Genomic DNA, 13,231 nt, shown 5'->3' on the forward strand with positions numbered 1-13,231 from the left:
CTACACACTGATGTAAAAAATAAAATCAATAAATGAGTTTACCCTGATAATTTACTTGGTGTCTAACTCACAGTCCACCCTACTGTGAGATTGGAATGCTGTTTCAGTAAGAAAGTATTCTGCTTATTCTTAACAGCCTCTTTTGTTGCCATGACAAAACAAATCAACCAGCATATCGCACCCAACACTACACTTGTCTGTCCAATGCATGTACATAGTTTGCCTGCTCCATAGCAAGCTGCTCTATGCATTGGTGAAGTAATTTGATGTTGAGCTAAATTAAAAAATATATATATATTTAAGAGGTTTAAAAAGGAACAGAAAGGAGCGACCCCTGACTACAACCAAGGTTCAATATGAAACAGTTACACAGGCATCCTCTCTTTGACCAAGTCCAAACAGAGAGAGAATGAGCCGTGGCCAACCTTTTTTACTACCACTGAGTAGGAAGGGGAAGCCATGCAAGCCACCAGCATTGTGACACACCCCAATGAACTTCCCCCTATCTCTAGCAGAAGCACACAATACTGGAGGTTGTATGTGAGGGTGATGGGTGTTCCTGCATCAGTCACTCAGATACGGAGACCAGCAGCCAGAGGATATGGAGCCAAAACAGATCAAAGAAGGATACCTGGTCAAAAAGGTGAGGGTGATAGAGGAAAACATGTTCGTCTTAAATAAAACTTGATTACTATAGGTCTTCGTGTTGAACTTGGGCCAGAATGTAATACTGTAGATGTGTTGTGGACGGCTTAGTTATCAGAAAATAGATGACCTCACATTTGAGAACGTTAGGGACAAGATCCATCAATGGAGAGACTGACAAGAGCTAGTAACATTGTCAGCTGGCACTATATTAGACTTTTTACATGTCCTACTTAAGTTGTCAGTCAATTGCTCTAAATTAAACTGGATGTTAGTAGATTAGTTCTAGAACTATTTGCATTTGCCCTGAGACTTGATCGCTTCCCACATGAAAAACATTATATAGTGTGTACTATGGTAGAAAGACTACAGTATTCACTGTAGTGTTGTTGCGGACTATTTTTGTTTTATTATCTTTAACATAGATGTGTGGGGCTTTTTCCTTGAGGAAACCTACTGGAGAAATACTGAGAGAGCAAATGTGCCATAACCTGTAGGTAGGGCAAACTGGGTTCTGAACAGAGAATTCAGTGCTTCTGCTCTTGTCTATAACCATATGCTTTATACATGGCATGTATGTTTCTTACTTACGGACAAATTGGGATATGGGGGAGGGGAATGGGCAGAATATATGCAAAGTACATACTGTAGTATTTACTATAGCAAAAAAATGTAGTGTTTTTGTGGACTGTAGTGTTTTTGCAGAGGTTTTTGTAATATTTAGTACACTGTTTTTGTTGATAACACTGTAGTATTTACTATAGTATTCTACAGTATACTACAACATTCTAAACTAAGTACTACACATGATTGATCGAGGAATAGTACAGTCTGTAGTATAAGTACTACACATGATCTAAGAATAGTACAGTGTGTAGTGTAGTTTCCTACAGCTTTGTTTTTTGTAATTTAGCTCAATTTAGAGAGAGACATGAGCAGATAGCAACAACTGTTTCCCCCACATACCCTATTATCTGAAAATAGTCTTCACTCTGTATTTCTCATGGCCTGACAAATGACTAACTCAGATGATTGGTCCCGTGACTCTTAGTTTGGGGTCAGATGAAGATGGATAACCCATGACCTCACTGGATTAATCATAATCTATAATCTATATAACTTAATCTATTGAGTCGAAGATGATTCTGTCATGTCACATACTATACTGTTCTTTGCGTATAAACTTTTGCCTGTGCTATTCTTATGCACTCCAATTGTTATCAGTTGTTCAGTATCATTGGTTCATATTAGTAGAAGTATAGGCAGTGCCTGTGATACTTTTGCATCATAACTCTCTATGGTGAACCTTCATTAACAAAGATAAGTGAAACTGAAAAGAGAACATTTCACGAAATTGAGTATTGGATTGATGATTTCCTATGTGTATGCTTCCTTTTTGTATTACCTTTTTATTTTTTGCTCTTGAGAATATTCTCTATTTGTAAGGATTGATTAAGCAACATTAAAATACTAAAATACATTATTCATGTTAGCTATATATTTCATGCCCAGCATCCAGGCAAGCCGATATGGATTTGATAACACTTTACATGATATTTCTCTTATACCTGTCTATTAACAATGTAATCTACTTTAATCTACATGTTTCTAATTGCAATGTATTTGAATTTGAGGAACAGAGTTGAGAGTTTGTGGAATATTACATTTACATTTACATTTAAGTCATTTAGCAGACGCTCTTATCCAGAGCGACTTACAAATTGGTGCTTTCACCTTATGACATCCAGTGGAACAGCCACTTTACAATAGTGCATCTAGGTCTTTTAAGGGGGGTGAGAAGGATTACTTTATCCTATCCTAGGTATTCCTTAAAGAGGTGGGGTTTCAGGTGTCTCCGGAAGGTGGTGATTGACTCCGCTGTCCTGGCGTCGTGAGGGAGTTTGTTCCACCATTGGGGGCCAGAGCAGCGAACAGTTTTGACTGGGCTGAGCGGAACTGTACTTCCTCAGTGGTAGGGAGGCGAGCAGGCCAGAGGTGGATGAACGCAGTGCCCTTGTTTGGGTGTAGGGCCTGATCAGAGCCTGGAGGTACTGAGGTGCCGTTCCCCTCACAGCTCCGTAGGCAAGCACCATGGTCTTGTAGCGGATGCGAGCTTCAACTGGAAGCCAGTGGAGAGAGCGGAGGAGCGGGGTGACGTGAGAGAACTTGGGAAGGTTGAACACCAGACGGGCTGCGGCGTTCTGGATGAGTTGTAGGGGTTTGATGGCACAGGCAGGGAGCCCAGCCAACAGCGAGTTGCAGTAATCCAGACGGGAGATGACAAGTGCCTGGATTAGGACCTGCGCCACTTCCTGTGTGAGGCAGGGTCGTACTCTGTGGATGTTGTAGAGCATGAACCTACAGGAACGGGCCACCGCCTTGATGTTAGTTGAGAACGACAGGGTGTTGTCCAGGATCACGCCAAGGTTCTTAGCGCTCTGGGAGGAGGACACGATGCAGTTGTCAACCGTGATGGCGAGATCATGGAACGGGCAGTCCTTCCCCGGGAGGAAGAGCAGCTCCGTCTTGCCGAGGTTCAGCTTGAGGTGGTGATCCGTCATCCACACTGATATGTCTGCCAGACATGCAGAGATGCGATTCGCCACCTGGTCATCAGAGGGGGGAAAAGAGAAGATTAATTGTGTGTCGTCTGCATAGCAATGATAGGAGAGACCATGTGAGGTTATGACAGAGCCAAGTGACTTGGTGTATAGCGAGAATAGGAGAGGGCCTAGAACAGAGCCCTGGGGGACACCAGTGGTGAGAGCGCGTGGTGAGGAGACAGATTCTCGCCACGCCACCTGGTAGGAGCGACCTGTCAGGTAGGACGCAATCCAAGCATGGGCCGCGCCGGAGATGCCCAACTCGGAGAGGGTGGAGAGGAGGATCTGATGGTTCACAGTATCGAAGGCAGCCGATAGGTCTAGAAGGATGAGAGCAGAGGAGAGAGAGTTAGCTTTAGCAGTGCGGAGTGCCTCCGTGATACAGAGAAGAGCAGTCTCAGTTGAATGACTAGTCTTGAAACCTGACTGATTTGGATCAAGAAGGTCATTCTGAGAGAGATAGCGGGAGAGCTGGCCAAGGACGGCACGTTCAAGTTTTGGAGAGAAAAGAAAGAAGGGATACTGGTCTGTAGTTGTTGACATCGGAGGGATCGAGTGTAGGTTTTTTCAGAAGGGGTGCAACTCTCGCTCTCTTGAAGACGGGAGGGATGTAGCCAGCGGTCAGGGAGGAGTTGATGAGCGAGGTGAGGTAAGGGAGAAGGTCACCGGAGATGGTCTGGAGAAGAGAGGAGGGGATAGGGTCAAGCGGGCAGGTTGTTGGACGGCCGGCCGTCACAAGACGCGAGAAGTCATCTGGAGAGAGAGGGGAGAAAGAGGTCAGAGCACAGGGTAGGGCAGTGTGAGCAGAACCAGCGGTGTCGTTTGACTTAGCAAACGAGGATCGGATGTCGTCAACCTTCTTTTCAAAATGGTTGACGAAGTCATCTGCAGAGAGGGAGGAGGGGGAGGATTCAAGAGGGAGGAGAAGGTGGCAAAGAGCTTCCTAGGGTTAGAGGCAGATGCTTGGAATTTAGAGTGGTAGAAAGTGGCTTTAGCAGCAGAGACAGAGGAGGAAAATGTAGAGAGGAGGGAGAGAAAGGATGCCAGGTCCGCAGGGAGGCGGTTTTCCTCCATTTCCGCTCGGCTGCCCGGAGCCCTGTTCTGTGAGCTCGCAATGAGTCGTCGAGCCACGGAGCGGGAGGGGAGGACCGAGCCGGCCTGGAGGATAGGGGACATAGAGAGTCAAAGGATGCAGAAAGGGAGGAGAGGAGGGTTGAGGAGGCAGAATCAGGAGATAGGTTGGAGAAGGTTTGAGCAGAGGGAAGAGATGATAGGATGGAAGAGGAGAGAGTAGCGGGGGAGAGAGAGCGAAGGTTGGGACGGCGCGATACCAACCGAGTAGGGGCAGTGTGGGAAGTGTTGGATGAGAGCGAGAGGGAAAAGGATACAAGGTAGTGGTCGGAGACTTGGAGGGGAGTTGCAATGAGGTTAGTGGAAGAACAGCATCTAGTAAAGATGAGGTCGAGCGTATTGCCTGCCTTGTGAGTAGGGGGGAAAGGTGAGAGGGTGAGGTCAAAAGAGGAGAGGAGTGGAAAGAAGGAGGCAGAGAGGAATGAGTCAAAGGTAGACGTAGGGAGGTTAAAGTCGCCCAGAACTGTGAGAGGTGAGCCGTCCTCAGGAAAGGAGCTTATCAAGGCATCAAGCTCATTGATGAACTCTCCGAGGGAACCTGGAGGGCGATAAATGATAAGGATGTTAAGCTTGAAAGGGCTGGTAACTGTGACAGCATGGAATTCAAAGGAGGCGATAGACAGATGGGTAAGGGGAGAAAGAGAGAATGACCACTTGGGAGAGATGAGGATCCCGGTGCCACCACCCCGCTGACCAGAAGCTCTCGCAGAGCACGTGGGCGGACGAAGAGAGAGCAGTAGGAGTAGCGGTGTTGTCTGTGGTGATCCATGTTTCCGTCAGTGCCAAGAAGTCGAGGGACTGGAGGGAGGCATAGGCTGAGATGAACTCTGCCTTGTTGGCCGCAGATCGGCAGTTCCAGAGGCTACCGGAGACCTGGAACTCCACGTGGGTCGTGCGCGCTGGGACCACCAGATTAGGGTGGCCGCGGCCATGCGGTGTGGAGCGTTTGTATGGTCTGTGCAGAGAGGAGAGAACAGGGATAGACAGACACATAGTTGACAGGCTAGAGAAGAGGCTACGCTAATGTCTGTGGTATAGGGACAGATTAACTTGTGTAATAACAGAAACAGCTCAACTCAATGACTACACAATCACAATGTGATTACAAATTATATCAACATGTACATTTCCTCCTTTATTCTTCAGGGCACAGTGCTGAACTCATGGAAGGTGGTGTGGGTGGTGTTGTCTGAAGATGGGGTGGAGTTCTTCAAGAGAAAGACAGACAACGCTCCTAAAGGAATGATCCCACTGAAGGGAGCTGTTCTGACCAGCCCCTGTCAGGACTTCAGCAAGAGGACGGTACGGTCACGTCACCTTTCAGTATTAAATATGAGTGTAAGTGTCTATCATTACTGTAGTGCCCCTCCCCCCCATGTACTGCAACATTGTCATTTTCTTGCAGTTTGTTTTTAAGCTGAGAACGGCCAAGAAGCAGGACCATTACTTCCAGGCATCCCACCTGGAGGAGAGAGAGTCCTGGGTGAAGGACATCAAGAGAGTCATCACCTGTCTGCAGGGGGACAGAAAGTTCACCAGGAAGTCCACAAGGAGGTCCATTCGCCTCCCTGATACCATCAACCTCAGGTATATCCTATGACCTGACATACAAACTACCTATAATCCATGACTACACTTACAGGAGCTACGTACAGGTAATTGGAACTAAGTCATTTGATAACTTACGAAGTCTTGTTTACTTTCTTGTCTGCCTTTTCTCAGTGAGCTGTACATTCTAATGAGAGACCAGGAGGATGGTGTCAAAGAGCTGAAGCTGGAGAAGGAGAAGAGAGTCTACAATCACTGCTTCACAGGTACAGTAGCACATAAATGTATTAGGACTTAGGTGACAGTGGATTTCTTTTAACTTGTTTTGAGTCATTGAGTCTCATTGAGATAGATCATACCACTTTTGATTATCTTCTTTATGCATGTCTCTTCAGGTGGTACGGTGGTGGACTGGTTGATTTCTAAGGACAAGGCCAGGAACAGGCATGAGGCTCTGATGTTGGCTACAGGACTCCTGACCGAAGGTTTCCTGCAGCCCGCAGGGGACCTGTCCAAAGAGGCAGTCGAGGGAGGAGCAGAGTCTGCCGTCCTCGATGATCCAGATGCACTCTATTACTTTGTGAGTGGATGGGTTGATTGTTGTTGTTAGTAATGTAGCTGTTAGTCTCAATATATTATTCCATATATGCTAGAAGATATGGAGATATAGTGGTCCTTTGCTAGAAGACCGCACAGATTGAGATATGTTTGACCACTTCTGATGTTAGAAACATATATGTACTGTACGTATAGTACCAGTCAAAAGTTTGTACACACCTACTCATTCAAGTTTTTAAAAAGTTTTTTTAAACTATTTTCTACTTTGTAGAATAATAGTGAAGAAATCAAAACTATGAAATAACACGGAATCATGTAGTAACTTAAAAAGTCATTTAACAAATCAAAATATATTTTAGATACTTCAATGTAGCTACCCTTGATGACAGCTGTGCCCGCTGTTGGCCTTCTCTCAACCAGCTTCACCTGGAATGATTTTCCAACAGTCTTGAAGGAGTTCCCACACATGCTGAGCACTTGTTGGCTGCTTTTCCAACTCATCCCAAACCATCACAATTGGGTTGAGGTCGGGTGATTGTGGAGTCCAGGTCATCTGATGCAGCACTCCATCACTCTCCTTCTTGGTCAAATAGCCCTTACACAGCCTGGAGGTGTGCTGAGTCATTGTCCTGTTGAAAACAAATGATAGTCCCACTAAGCGCAAACCAGATGGGATGGTGTATCGCTGCAGAATTCTGTGGGAGCCATGGAGGTTAAGTGTGCCTTGAATTCTAAATAAATCACTGCACCCCCACACCATCACACCTCCTCCTCCATGCTTCACGGTGGGAACCACACATGCAGAGAACATCCGTTCACTTACTCTGCGTCTCACAAAGACATGGCGGTTGCAACCAAAAATCTCACATTTGGACTCATCAGACCAAAGGACAGATTTCCACCTGTCTAATGTCCATTGCTGGTGTTTCTTGGCCCAAGCAAGTCTCTTCATCTTATTGTTGTCATTTAGTGTTTCACGCAGTCTGATTCACGCAGTCTCCACTGAACAGTTGATTTTGAGATGTGTGTTTTGCTTGAACTCTGAAGCATATATTTGGGCTGCAATTTCTGAGGCTGGTCTAATTAACTTATCCTCTGAAGCAGAAGTAACTCTGGGTCTTCCTTCCCTCATGAGAGGAAAAAAGCTACAATGTATTATAAGTGAGTTTTAAATTATGAGATAATACTGTATCCAAATGGGAATTGACTTTGTATGGTGTGTTGCAGGCAGACAGTGGGTTCTTCTGTGAAGGCTACTCCAGTGATGAAGATGTGATTTTGAAGGAGGAGTTTAGGGGTAACATAATAAAACAGGGCTGCTTACTCAAACAGGTAAGACTGTCTAAAAACTCATTGAATATCTAGGGGATAAACAATTGTGATTATTACCAGTTACAATAGTGATTATTATTACCATACCACCCTGCATCCCACTGCCAGCTTGCTTCTGAAGCTAAGCAGGGTTGGTCCTGGTCAGTGCCTGGATGGGAGACCACATGCTGCTGGAAGTGGTTTTGGAGGGCCAGCAGGAGGCACTCTTTCCTCTGGTCTAAAATAAATATCCCAATGTGCCAGGGCAGTGATTGGGGACATTTCCATGCTGTCTTTCAGATGGGATGTTAAACGGGTGTCCCGACTCTCTGATGTCATTAAAGATCCCATGGCACTTATCGTAAGAGTAGGGCTGTTAACCCCAGTGTCCCGGCTAAATTCCCAAGCTGTCTCTCATACCATCACAGTCACCTAATCATCCCCAGTTTACAATTGGCTCATTCATCCCCCTCTGTACCTATTCCCCAGGTTGTTGCTGTAAATGAGAATGTGTTCTCAGTCAATTTACCTGGTAAAATAGAAAATTTGATATTTTGGGATGTCCTGAATTATGCTTTATTCCATACTTAAGGGGGTAATCTGCAGGCAGAAATTGTGTAAAGTGATAAATCTTTAAAAAGGATGTAAAGTACCCCATACACAGCACCATATCTGTGGTCGGTGCTGTTTTCACAACTGATAGTACCATCCATGAGGGTTTGTTTTCATGCTCTCTCTTTTCCCCCAGGGTCATCGGAGGAAAAACTGGAACGTGCGGAAGTTCATCCTCCGGGATGATCCTGCTTATATTCACTATTACGACCCCACCAAGGTACAGGATTACAGCAGAGTGGAACATGACACAAAATTATTTTCAATTTCAATATAATTTTTCAAGAATATAAAAATGTGTCTTTCTCAATCTTTCCCTCGCTCTTGGCTAATGTCTTTCATTCATCTCCATCCTGACTTTGTCTCTCTAGCTAATCTGTTATTTTCTCTCTCTCTTTGCCCTCAATCCCTCTTTCTCCCCCTTCCCCACCCTCTCTTTCTGTAGGGTGATGAGAACCCTTTGGGGTCTATCCACCTGCGAGGGTCTGTGATCACAGCAGTGGAGTTTGTTCCTGAGGGTGAGTTAATTACTGGGGGGTGGATTTACACCAATCCAAATCCAACACTGAGTTCATTTACATGCACAGTAATAATTCGATATTAAACTGATTATGGCAGCAGGCAGATTATGCAATAGTCATGTAAACGCCATACTCTGCTTTTCTTAATTAGCGTAAGGTCAAAATCGAAGTAAGTGTACGCCGATTAATAACACCTGTTTTTTTTGTAATCTTTCAAATTGTTAGTACAGTGACAAGAAATCTGCATAAATTGGTCGTAACTTCAAATCTGATATTCATCTAAGTCACGACAATAGTCAAACACAGTGTGCTTAAACTAATAACACACAAATTATTATATTTTTCTTGTCTATATTGAATACATCATTTAAACATTCACAGTGTAGGTTGGGAAAAGTATGTGAACCCCAAGGCTAATGACCACCAAAAGTGAATTGGAGTCGGGATTCAGCTAACTTGGAGTCCAATCAATGAGACGAGATTGGAGATGTTGGTTAGAGCTGCCCTGCCCTACAAAAAAAACACTCACAAGAAGAATTGCATAATGTGAACCATGCCTCGAACAAAATAGATCTCAGAAGACCTAAGATTAAGAATAGTTTACTTTCAAAAAGCTGGAAAGGGTTACAAATGATCTCTAAAAGCCTTGATGATCATCAGTTCACGGTAAGACAAATTGTCTATAAATGGAAAAAATTCAACATTGCTGCTACTCTCCCTAGGAGTGGCCATCCTGCAAAGATTACTGCAAGATCACAGCACAAAATGCTCAATGAGGTTAAAAAGAATCCTAGTGTGTCAGCTAAAGTCTTACAAAAATCTCTGGAACATGCTAACATCTCTGTTGACGAGTCTACGATATGTAAAACATTAAACAAGAATGGTGTTCATGGAAGAAGCCACTGGTGTCCAAAAAAACCTGAAGATCGCAAAAGATCACCTGGATTTTCCAGTAGATTGTATACAAAAAAATTATGTATACAATCTTTATATGTCCGAACTCAAAATCAAATATGCTTCCCGAAAATAAAATGGTCGCTGTGGTAGAACATTTATTTTGATTATTTTGATTTTCTGCATTAATCAGAATGCCATAAGGTAGCCTATTTTTAGATGTGTCCATATAAATATGTTTATTAGGGAAATCGTTCTTCTTGCAAGGCATGTAAACGTTGTAATCAAACTATTAAATTAATCTGACTATCTCCCACAATAATCACAATATTGTATGCATGTAAATGTACTCACTGTGACTTAGTGCTCGAATCATTGCGGTTGTTTTGGCGGTGTCAGAGGTGGAACTGAGTTAGAGCTGTCAAATCCACAAGTGGCTCCAGGCATTATACCTAAAGATGTCATTGCCCATGCAGCCTTGTTAGCAAGTTTGAAACACTAGAATGTGACATATAATCTACACCTTGATTAGGATTGTAGAAATACTCAATATTTTGTTTCATGATTTTTAAATTTGAGTGTAATTATGGCCTACACTTTCTCATTCTGAACTACGTGAATGGGGTGGGTGTGGCTTCGTGACCATGATCACAAGAGCAGCTGCTCACAGATTTGACTGCTCCAACCCAGTTCCACCTCTGACACTGCCAAAACATCCACTATGCGGGTGTCTGCTATCCCGGTTAATGCTTGATCTGATTGAATCTAGGCCTAGGACTATGAAGTGTACTGTTTACTGTTAGCAATTCCCTTTAAACTCTTTTGACATTTTTTTCTTCTTCATTGTTTCTTGGTTCAGCCAAGAGGTATGATGTTGATGGGAATCTCTTTGAGATCATCACTTCAGACGACACACACTATTTCTTACAAGCGACTACACCCGAGGAGAGGAAGGAGTGGATCAAAGCCATCCACACTGTGTCAAAAACCGGAAAGTAATCACAACAGGCCACATAGCTAATTTGAACAACTTACATTGAGGGATATGGATTACGGTTGGCATGTACAAATACTTGTTGCAGAGCCAGAAGGAATCTGAATTGAAATCATTTAGCCCTAGAATTTGAAGGATGAATGTCTGATCCAAAATGCAGCTTTTACCTGTTGTATGTTTCTTATTGTAATTATGTTGAATGATTACACATTTCCTGTACATATAGATAATATGCACCCTCACATGCTTTTCATAATTCACCATGGTGTGGGTGCACTCTCACCTTTAGATATGAGATACAGGCAGACTGTGAAGAAGGGTACAATGTTTTGTGTAGAAAGGTGTGAAGTTCTGTAATGGTTTCTGGTGTGGCCTTCTGCTTTTCCATCCAGCTGCCTGAAAGAAATAGGAGTGTTAGAAGAATCTCACCATTGCAGACAGTTCCTACGACTGAACACACTTATCTGAACACACTTAACACTTATCATATCCTGCCATTGAGGACCCTTGTCACTCTGTGGTTTTCATGATGTTCTTATCCCATTTCACTTGATATGCACATGGTCTATGTACTGACTGTATATCACTGTGTTCTAAATCGAGTGTCTGTCAAAAAGTATCAATTAAATATCTACTCTTTGTCTCCAACTTCTGGTTTCTGTCAAAAAGTAAATGTCCAAAATAATTAGTGTTCAAACAACCAAGAATTGTGTGCCCCTACTATTTGACATGTATCTTTGACTCTCCTCGTGTTAATCTACTCTGACCAGGCGTTATGACATCCTGAAAGATGTTTTGCCTCCCGGATACAATAAAAGGCAGGGTTCAGAACTTTCATGAAAAGCAGAATAGCAAACATATCATATCAAACTGTGCCTTTCCAAATCATGTCCAATCAATTTAATTGTCGATAGATGCACTCCAATCAAGTTGAAGAAACATTTCACGGATGATCAACAGAAACAGGATGCACCTGAGCTCAATTTCGAGTCTCATAGCAAAGGGTCAGATACTTAGATACTTGTATGCTTGTATGCTCAGTCAGATTATATGCAACGCAGAACACGCTAGATAATATCAAGTAATATCATCAACCATGTGTAGTTAACTAGTGATTATGATTGATTGTTTTTTATAAGATAAGTTTAATGCTAGCAACTTACCTTTGCTTACTGCATTCGCGTAATAGGCAGTCTCCTTATGGAGTGCAACGAGAGAGAGGCAGGTCGTTATTGCGTTGGACTAGTTAACTGTAAGGTTGCAAGATTGAATTGCCCGAGCTGACAAGGTGAAAATCTGTCATTCTGTCCCTGAACAAGGCAGTTAGCCCACCGTTTCTAGGCCGTCATTGAAATTAAGAATGTGTTCTTAAACTGACTTGCCTAGTTAAATAAAGGTATTAAAAAAAAATGAAATCGGCGCCCAAAAATACCAATTTCAAATTGTTATGAAAACTTGAAATCGGCCCTAATTAATTGGCCATTTGTATTAATCGTCGACCTCTAGTCTCAACGTCAACAGTGAAGAGGCGACTCCAGGATTCTGGCCTTCTAGGCAGAGTTCCTCTGTCCAGTGTCTGTGTTCTTTTGCCCATCTTAATCTTTTCTTTTTATTGGCCAGTCTGAGATATGTATTTTTCTAGAACTTTAGAAGGCAGAGTTTTAAGCAGATTTTAGTAAAAACTGTATATTGGCCACTCAGAAACATTCACTATCTTCTTGGTATGCAACTCCTATGTATATTTGGACTTGTGTTCTGCTGAAAGGTGAATTCCTCTAGGAGTGTCTGTTGTGAAGCAGGTTTTCCTGTAGGAGTCTTCCTGTGCTTAGCTCCATCCTATTTATTTTTTCCCGGTACTGTACCAATACCATGATGCAGCCACCATCATGCTTGGAAATAAGGCGGCAGTTACTGTGTTGGATTGAACCCAAACATAAGGCTTTGCATTTAGGCACAAACTTTTTTTTGTAGTATTACTTTAGTGCTTTGTTGCATACAAGATGTATGTTTTGGAATATTTATATTCTGTAAATTTGTATTATTATTTTCACTCTGTCATTGAAATCATCCTCAGTTTTCTCCCATCACAGCCATTCAACTCTGTAACTGTTTCATTCGACTCATAATCAAATCCTTGAGCGGTTTCCTTCCTCTCTGAAAACTGAATTAGGAAGTATGCCTGTAACTTTGTAGTGACTGGGTGTATTGATACAACATCCAAGGTATAATGAATAACTTCACCGCGCACAAAGGGATATTCTAAATCTGCTTTTTTTCCCATATATATGAACCAATAGGTGCCATTCTTTGAGTCATTGGAAAACCTCCCTGGTCTTTGATGTTGAATCTGTGTTTGAAATTGAGAGACCTTACAGATAATTGTGTGTATGGGGAACAGAGATGAGATAGTATTC

The 13,231-nt window shown here is 43.0% G+C and overlaps 1 protein-coding gene across 1 annotated transcript; it reads left to right on the forward strand.

The window, feature by feature from the left end:
• The first annotated feature begins 516 nt into the window (after positions 1-516).
• Positions 517-11,465, forward strand: LOC115113225 (pleckstrin-like). The gene is made up of 9 exons (XM_029640624.1): positions 517-643; positions 5,526-5,681; positions 5,785-5,966; positions 6,102-6,193; positions 6,323-6,507; positions 7,713-7,817; positions 8,545-8,628; positions 8,854-8,926; positions 10,683-11,465. Exons 1-9 carry the CDS (start codon positions 602-604, stop codon positions 10,820-10,822), a joined length of 1,059 nt encoding a protein of 352 aa, XP_029496484.1. The 5' UTR covers positions 517-601; the 3' UTR covers positions 10,823-11,465.
• Positions 11,466-13,231: the final 1,766 nt, after the last annotated feature.

Source organism: Oncorhynchus nerka, linkage group LG28, assembly GCF_034236695.1.
Source record: "Oncorhynchus nerka isolate Pitt River linkage group LG28, Oner_Uvic_2.0, whole genome shotgun sequence".
NCBI classification, from domain to species: Eukaryota; Metazoa; Chordata; class Actinopteri; order Salmoniformes; family Salmonidae; genus Oncorhynchus; species Oncorhynchus nerka.

Coding starts and splice junctions, on each gene's coding strand:
- LOC115113225 (XM_029640624.1), top strand. CDS start 602: ATGGAGCCAAAACAGATCAAAGAAGGATACCTGGTCAAAAAG. Junction 644..5,525: donor AAGGATACCTGGTCAAAAAG/GTGAGGGTGATA, acceptor TTTATTCTTCAG/GGCACAGTGCTGAACTCATG. Junction 8,629..8,853: donor ACTATTACGACCCCACCAAG/GTACAGGATTAC, acceptor CTCTTTCTGTAG/GGTGATGAGAACCCTTTGGG.